The 8,567-nt window shown below is 31.2% G+C and overlaps 1 protein-coding gene across 1 annotated transcript; it reads left to right on the forward strand.

The window, feature by feature from the left end:
• The first annotated feature begins 1,247 nt into the window (after positions 1 to 1,247).
• LOC148625981 (uncharacterized) lies at positions 1,248 to 7,774 on the forward strand. The gene is made up of 7 exons (XM_088569493.1): positions 1,248 to 1,848; positions 2,010 to 2,074; positions 4,126 to 4,225; positions 5,075 to 5,106; positions 6,013 to 6,118; positions 6,732 to 6,781; positions 7,230 to 7,774. Exons 1-7 carry the CDS (start codon positions 1,745 to 1,747, stop codon positions 7,406 to 7,408), a joined length of 636 nt encoding a protein of 211 aa, XP_088425619.1. The 5' UTR covers positions 1,248 to 1,744; the 3' UTR covers positions 7,409 to 7,774.
• Positions 7,775 to 8,567: the final 793 nt, after the last annotated feature.

Raw genomic sequence — 8,567 nt, forward strand, 5'->3', positions numbered from 1 at the left:
ATATGTTTAAAACTGTATGGGGGCTTTTTGTGCCAAATTGATTCTTTTTTTCAAATAATGCACTTATCAAATAAAAAATTTTGACATGGAAAGGTTTTTTTTTAATTTTAAAAGACTCTTTTTAAAATATTTTTTTCACAATAAGTGGAAATAGTGTTATTTCTGTTTGATACTACCATAACTTGTTTTTGTTCCTTATCATATCTTTGGCTAGCTTGTACTAATCAATAATGTAAACTCCCTCCACGATTCAATTTCAAATCAATTTTTGTTTTCCTGAAGACCACTCGACGACGAGGAAGTTTTTACTTTATTTAGCGGATGTTGTTAATGAATGTTCGTGCCATCACCCTCCAGTTACATGTTTATAAATGTCTATTCACATTAAAAAATACTGATGGTATATCTCGAAAAAAAAAGTTGTGGAAATATTGATTAACGTCTAATGTTCATGAAAAATATTTGTCATGTTCTTGAGTTTCGATTATACAATAGGATAAACATGTATTTATTTTTAGTTACATATTGGCGGTATTATTTATGACAAAATAATGTTAAAGTATAATCAAGGGAACAAAGGTTCTAGCGGAAATCAAAAGAATGCAATCCAGGGACAAAGACCAGACATGGGAAACAGACATACACAAAAAGAACATAAAGTTACTAAAATAAAACATACAAAGTAACAAAAACAAAGAAGGAACTCGGACTCCACTAAAAACTGGGAACAAGGACCAGGTGCACTGGTAGGGTAAGCGTCGTCTCCTTTTCTAAATCAATGCGTTTTCTGTGTGTCAAGTATTATTTCTACCTGAGTTTTCCAAATCTAATTGTTCACTTAATAAGTCTCAAAAAAGTCATTAAACGTTCCTTTTGTTTGTGATTATGCAGTGCTGGCGAATCAAATATCATATTGAATTTTGGAATCTAGATCGGTCCTTTGATATATATCAAGTTTATAATGATTATCTTTTTTATTTTTATTTTTTGCTTATGCAAGTTTACTGGTTTCTGGTTCATCTTCCTATAATCTTCATACTGTAGAATTATCGGTAACCTCATCATTGTGCATCTCCAATGCCATTGGTACTATAATTTTAGGTTGTGTTTTCAACAAGATGTTGCAGCTGACAACTTATGTCATAACCTTGTAGTCTTGTATCACACATCTTTTGATTGGATGAATCATTACATCGATTACTTATCCTCTTATACTCTTTAATTGTTGCGGTTGCTTGAGCTGAGAAATATGTCTGAAAAAAATTATATCCTATATTCAAATACCAGTTTCTGACAAAAAGATAATACATAACGGATTTTCATATTATCCCAAGTACTTCTGTACCAAAATATTCTTCTTTATTTTATATCTTTTAGCTGTTTAGCTATTTTAAGAACCGTCTTGCCTTTTTGGAGGTGTTAGTGTCCTTGACGTTCTGAACACGGTATCACTGAAATATTGTTAGAAGTGCATATATTACTAACATATGTGTATTATATTTATCAAAAATTGAATTATTTTTGCTATCCTGCATATAAAAATTGTTTAGGGAAGTAATTCAGCCAATTATGTTATTCATAAACCATCGACACTTTTGAATAACATTCTGTAGTTGGTGTCAATTTGTCAATTTAAAAAGGAAGAATATGTTTATTTAACAGATTCTAGCCACAATATTTGGATACATTTATTTGGAATAGTTCTATAATGTCCGCAATAACAATCAATTAGAATTTTTGTTGAATGGCGATACATATTATCAGTAGAAAGTTAATTGTTATATGTGTATCATGTTTGACAGCTTTGAACGTAAACGACACAGGAGTTTGTCATAGCAATGAAGATGGGTATGTTTTTTTTCATTATTGATAGATGTAATTTGGATTCTCTTTCAATAATAATTAAAACATGTGAAATAATGTATATATAAAAAAAAGAACTATGATTATCCTAAGAAATAGTCGAAATTAGCTTTTGTTTTTTTGTTTTGTTTTGTTTTTTTCTTTAGAAAAATCAGAGTATGCTGCGCAGATTACCACATAGTGAAAATAGATTCAGAAGACCATTGTAGGAGTAAGTATGTGTACGATTATTATTATTGGTACTTTTACCTGCGTCACCAACGGTGACAGCAGGTCTATAAGCCGCTTGACTCCGTCCGTGGGTGCGTGCGTGAGTGCATATGTTCTTCTGTCACGCTTGGTGGTATATACTTTGTGTAATTTGTAATTAAAAAAAAGCATTTAACCAGTATTATATAAATTTTACACTGTGATTATATACATATTGAAGATGTATACCTCTTTTTATGAAGAAATTCATTTTTTTTCAATATGGCAAGTAAGTTATAAAGATATGATTTGTATATTTCTAGCTTAACTATTTGGATATATTTATTTGGAATATTTTCATAACGTCCGCCTCAAGGAAGAAAAGCATTTGACATTTTGAAAATAATTTTTACTTTGGCAATATTTATCATCCCAAATTTTGATTATTTCTTAAGATAATGTTCACCTCCTATCATTGAGAAATATAATGTGTTTAGTATGTTGACTTAGCCATTTCTGTCACTTTTAGTTGTGAAGGTAATTACATTGTGTAATCTGTAACTAAAAAAAACGGTTAAACAATATTACTCAAACCTTGCACATTGGTTATATACATATTGAAGATGCCATCTCCTATTATGAGAAATTTTATTAATTTTTTCCTTCATTTGGCATGTGGAAATTGCAAATATTTCTCACTTTAAATTGTGAACGGTGCCAACTTGATGTCATCTGTAACTTAAAAAGTATTGAACCAATATTATTTCAACTTTTCACAGTTTTTACATAATTAATATGTTCACCTCCTATCATTATATTTTTTTAACTTTTTAGCATGTTGCCATTTCTTCGCTAGTATATAGTAGGATATTACACATGGTACATGTAATTTGTAACAAATACGGTTTTTAATTTTAGATTTGCTAAGTGTCTATATGCATAATGACATTGACAAATATGACGGTGACGTAGGTCCAGATATGTATTGGTTTTGTAATAATGAGTGTTGGTAATTACCATAAACTAATGGCTGGTACATGTATGATTTCGTCCATTAGAACGCGGCCATTTGTGTATTGTGACGTCCAATACATATTTCAAGGGGCATTGTTAATATTCGTGGTATTGGGTACCTCACTTCAACTGGTTGCATTGGTAGCGAGGCCTTTTAAACGAAAATATCAACATATTTGTTTTTTACACAAACAAAAAGAATTTCAGGTACTACATAAATATATTCAATTGGCAAGTGTTAATAAATAACACAATATAATACATTCAATCCGTAGCTTCTTTGAGCCCGAGATATAACAGAAATCCCCAAAAATATAGTACGGGTCGCTAGATTTTTCTCCCGGTGAGCTGGTGGCACTCAGTGGTCAAATGAAGCTCAACAGAACCAACTTCTTCTTACGACAATTCTACCAGAATTGACCGGATGTCGGTGACTTACAGACTGCCCCCCTTTTTGGTATTTTAGATCCCACTTTGAGGAATACAGGGATTTGGGTAATTATCATTAGTTGAACCTAGTGGTCCTGTAAACGATATGAACTGTAAAGACATCTTTGCAATTCTACGGAAGTTTATGTTCTCGTAACAATTTACTTTCGGTGTGCCAATTACAAACATGGTTGCGTCGTTGAAAAAATATAATAACGGGATGGAGAGGAAGGAAAAAGGGACATGTGATATCTTACAATTCGGGAGGAATAAGCTGATAATGAATATATCCCTGGGCAGAATAATGAAAGAATGTATCAGTGAAATTTTTCACCATATTTAACGCTAAGTTTTGATACCGAATATGTCCACTTTGCAGAATTCGCAAATATTAGGAACATCGAAAAATAGTGTATATATGAATATAATAAAAAGGTGAAAAATACGAATAAAAAGCGGAAACAAAGCTGTCAACACCTTTAGACTGATTTAAACCACATGCATGATCAAGACTAATTTGAATGAAGAAACAATAATAGATTTGAAAATTTCACTTTTTTTTCAAAATAAATTAGTTTGATCTTTAACCATAATGTATGACGTGACGGATATTTTCATAATTTGTTAAAGTATGTCCTAATGGAACCCATGGTATAAACTGCAAAAATAATTGTACAGAAGGATATTATGGACAGATGTGTCGTAACAAGTGCAACTGTACCACTGACAAGTGAGATTTTACAAATATTGTTTCCAACATAAGAATGTTTAATCTTACATGCATGTGACTTAATTAAAAACCAGAGAAAAATAATCTGCATATTTTGTTTCTACGGGTCCAAATGGTAGGTTTTGACTTTCAACGATGAGACACAATTCATTATATGCAACTTAAATTATATTTACTTAATAGTCAGTCGCCTTTTCATGTCTTCAAGATGGCTTTTGGTTAATTTGGGTGTCCAAATTGATCATGTCATCTCAAGAGAAAAACTTATAATTACATTCTGAAAACAAGTAAATCGTCTTAAACATGAACTAAAATGCAATGTATTGAAAAAAAAATTGATTTTATATTCCCTATCGTCGATCGAACATCTCCACCAAACATTTGGACTCAGTTTTCTTTCAGTCTTCAACATTTTTCAATCCACAGGATTGAATATCATGTATCACAAATCTATTTCACTGGAGTGAGTTGAAATAAGGATTTTTTATCGGTAGTACTGCAGTATTAAACAAAACGTTTAACTATCACGATTGCAAACATATGACAATATGCTGGTGGTTAAGTAAAATTTTATTGTTCACAAATAATGCCTGTAGTGAGACACTTCTTCAAAGAGTATTTGTTGCTTGAATATATCCTTTTTTTAAGCGTTTGAAGCAGAATGACAGATACACATGTTTTAAAAAATTAATCTGACTTGAAATACATCAAATTTTGTTCAACAAATACATGTTTATATATGATTGATACACCAACCAATAATTATTGTTTAAGCTAGTTTCTTACTACAGAAACAATCTTCACATTTTGCATTGTTAATTGGTTTAAAGTAACAAAACTATTTTGCAGATGCAACAGGAAAATTGGATGCCCTAACAAAGGTACACGTTTTATCATATACGTTACAGAATGTTGACCTCTATATTTGCTACATTGCTCCATAGGATCATTTAATAATGCATAGAAGAAACGTTTGCATATAAGGGTCTGGAAAGTTTACAGTGATGCAAAGCAAGGTTTTCGTTTATCCATTGACACTATAGTCCAGGCTAAGTTCAATGCCTAGACCACTAGGCCTTTTAGGCTATTTAAAAAATAAAGTCTTTGCTAACCGGGTGATACCTCTTCATAGGGTAAACTTACAGCCATTATGAATCACCACCATACGAATGTAAAAAAATGCATGTCATCCTCTCAGGGTCATTATCAAAAGACTTTATTTCCAACCGTATGTGAAAAATCGTATGAGGTATGAGTATTTCTGTGTTGACTTTCAATGCGGGCTTTTTTGTTCCTACTCTAGATAAATACTTCACTTTGTTATTTAACTATGGTTGAACTATATATTTTGTTTACAAGAACTAAGAATGAACGCAAGATGAAATTGTTAATAAAAGTATCAATAAAATTGTGGGGTAACATGTCATTTATAAGCGTTGGCCTCGGGTAACTTTAATACCGCTCGGTAATGGCTCAAAGCCAATGAAGCCATAATTGGTCAATGCTTATACTTATATTTGTACCTCGGAAAATGTTTCTAGAAAAGCAGAGGACGCCTACCCTTTTTTTCATGTGTTGTGTTTTTCCTTCTCTTGATTACCGCTCGAATCCTAGTTCCCTTAATTACTTTGATATGTTACATAACCAATATAAAAGCGATATATCAATGCATTATGTAAGTACAGACAGTAAATGACTCTAAGAGTGCATACGCACACAAACATATTAAAGGCGATGTGAAAAACTTTTGAAGGTATTATTTTATAAATAGTGTGATATATTTTTAGACTCTACAAATGGAGGTCAAAGTATTCATAATACTAATATTGCAGTGATTGTAGTGTTGCCCATTCTGCTGATATTTACAGTGACAGCCATAGGACTTATTATTTGGTTTGAAATTTGAATTACGTATTATAATAACCATGTCAATACATAAAAACAACAAAAAAACTAGGTTTTCTAGATTAAAAGTATAACAGTTCATACTTTTCATAACTGAGACATTACGATTCGTTAGCAATAGCTTAACATGTACTTGGACAATTTGTTACTTTGCAATAAATCTCATTTCTCAAAATTTCAGTTACCTCAAAGTTGCAATACTTTCACATATACGAAATTATAAGTGCTATATACTAACAGCATATATTCTTATATTCGATCTAGCATTGTCATAGCTCATTAGTTACTAAATCATATACTTATTCTGAATGTGTGTATGCGCGTTTTATGTAACATTCACGAGTGGAGACGATAACATTGTTTCAATAATTTATCTTATATTACTTATTAGATAAACGGTTGGAAAGTTAGTAATTGCTTTTGTTTGTGGGAAATCAAGCACACATGTTTCTCGTTACTTGAGCTGATGATCCCCATAACGAGGATGAATTAGGCAAAATCAGTATATCCATTCTCGTTATAATGCTCATCACCGCTACTTAAACAAGTCCAACTGACATAAGCAATTGACTGACGCACCAACCAATTGTTTATTCTCTAGGAAAAAGCGTGCCGGTCAGAGCAGCAATCTTTCAAGAAAAAGAAATGTTGGTATGTAATTGCACTTATGTCTACTGTAGAACTCACTTTGACATGTGGATATTAAATCTTGTAACTGTTTAAAAAAACACCAATAGTAATACTTTGTATTAGTAAAAAAAACATCATTAGTAATACTTTGTATTAGTAAAAAAAAAACACCAATAGTAATACTTTGTATTAGTAAAAAAACACCAATAGTAATACTTTGTATTAGTAAAAAAACACCAATAGTAATACTTTGTATTAGTAAAAAAGCTATTAAACAAACCAAATCAAATCTGCAGGTCGAATATCACACGTTTAAAAAGATTCTGTGTGTCCTTTTCATGTAGTAATAAAGCCCTAAAGAAAAGAAAAATTGGTGCTATTAATATTTTGATATTGATCAGTTCCACACTAATGAACTGTTTCACTAACAATAACATAATAGGTACAATGTAGCAATATTTCATTATAGGGGTCGATACCTCACCCCAATCTAATCCTGAAGTTGGCGATGTTTACGCTGAGATAAGAGAGAGTATGATGGTTGAAAATTTGAACGCAGAATGCACACGCATAAAATCTACGTACGATGGTCCTTTAGATAAAAAACTTCATCACTGCAACAACGTTTACAACCAGCCAATAGATTAGACAATGTTCCTACACAATCTATAAGACTATATTGTATTTCACTCATTTTTAGCTTTTTGAAGCGATATCAACCAGATCTTCAATATTTTCATGATATGTCAATTAAAAAGTTGGTTAAAAGCTTTGTTACATCAATTTAAGCTGTGAAGTTTAAAAAAATGTGTTTTATCTAAGCATCGAGGTCGCATGGGATCAAGTGTGTAATTCATAATGTACGTACGTTATCAAGATTTAACATAAACTGGTCAATATTGGTTCGCTCGTCGGTTTTAAAAAATTGAAAATTATATTATTCTTTTGATTTGTATACGCAGTATTGTGATTGAAAGATACAAGTAATCAATAAATAAAAGCACTTTAAGAAGATTCCTTTAATTGCAAACAAAGGTACGCATTCTCGCTAAATGTATTAATTGGATTACACATACATTGCATACTATTTAACTAAAACACGCATAACACAACATAAACCTAACAAAAAGCTGCCTATGACCAACCACTGCAGTAAGTACAAACATCAAGGTTGAAAAATACAGAGACAATAAGAATTTATATTAACATTTCTGTCCTTTCAATATATTTCTTTTACTATAGTCCTATGAAAGTGTTTTCTATAATGGACCATTCATATATCCAAGTTCTATAATAATGACAAAAGAAAGATGGTTATGGCCCAAGGCAATGCTGTGAGGACTATCACAGTCTTCCAAGTGCCAATGTAACTGATCCAGGAGATAAAACTGGTCTATTTTGAAGAAAAACACATTTCTTAATACATTTATTTACCAGTTTTAAAAATTGATGACAGTCTTTTGACATGTACACGGATAATACATTTTCTAACGAAAAGTAATGGCAACATATTTTTTGTTTATTCCCATATCATGTAATAACTATAAAATCCATGCGTTAACAGGAAATTATATTTATACTTTGAAACTAATATACCTACATTTGCACCTGCTTTTTGTTTACAAAATTATGTAATATGGCGTAAGTCATAATGGACTGGAAAGATATAATAAGTAATGTTAACCTGCTTACAATGCAATGGAATGGCAAGAAAATAATGCACAGTATTTGTTATAAAAAAAAACAGGCAAATGTACCCATAATGTTATCAATTGGTTAATACATAGAAATACACCATCTTCTCGTT

The sequence above is a fragment of the Perna viridis genome, chromosome 2 (genome assembly GCF_037379345.1).
Source record: "Perna viridis isolate PV_CMFRI_1.1 ecotype Kerala chromosome 2, ASM3737934v1, whole genome shotgun sequence".
NCBI classification, from domain to species: domain Eukaryota; kingdom Metazoa; phylum Mollusca; class Bivalvia; order Mytilida; family Mytilidae; genus Perna; species Perna viridis.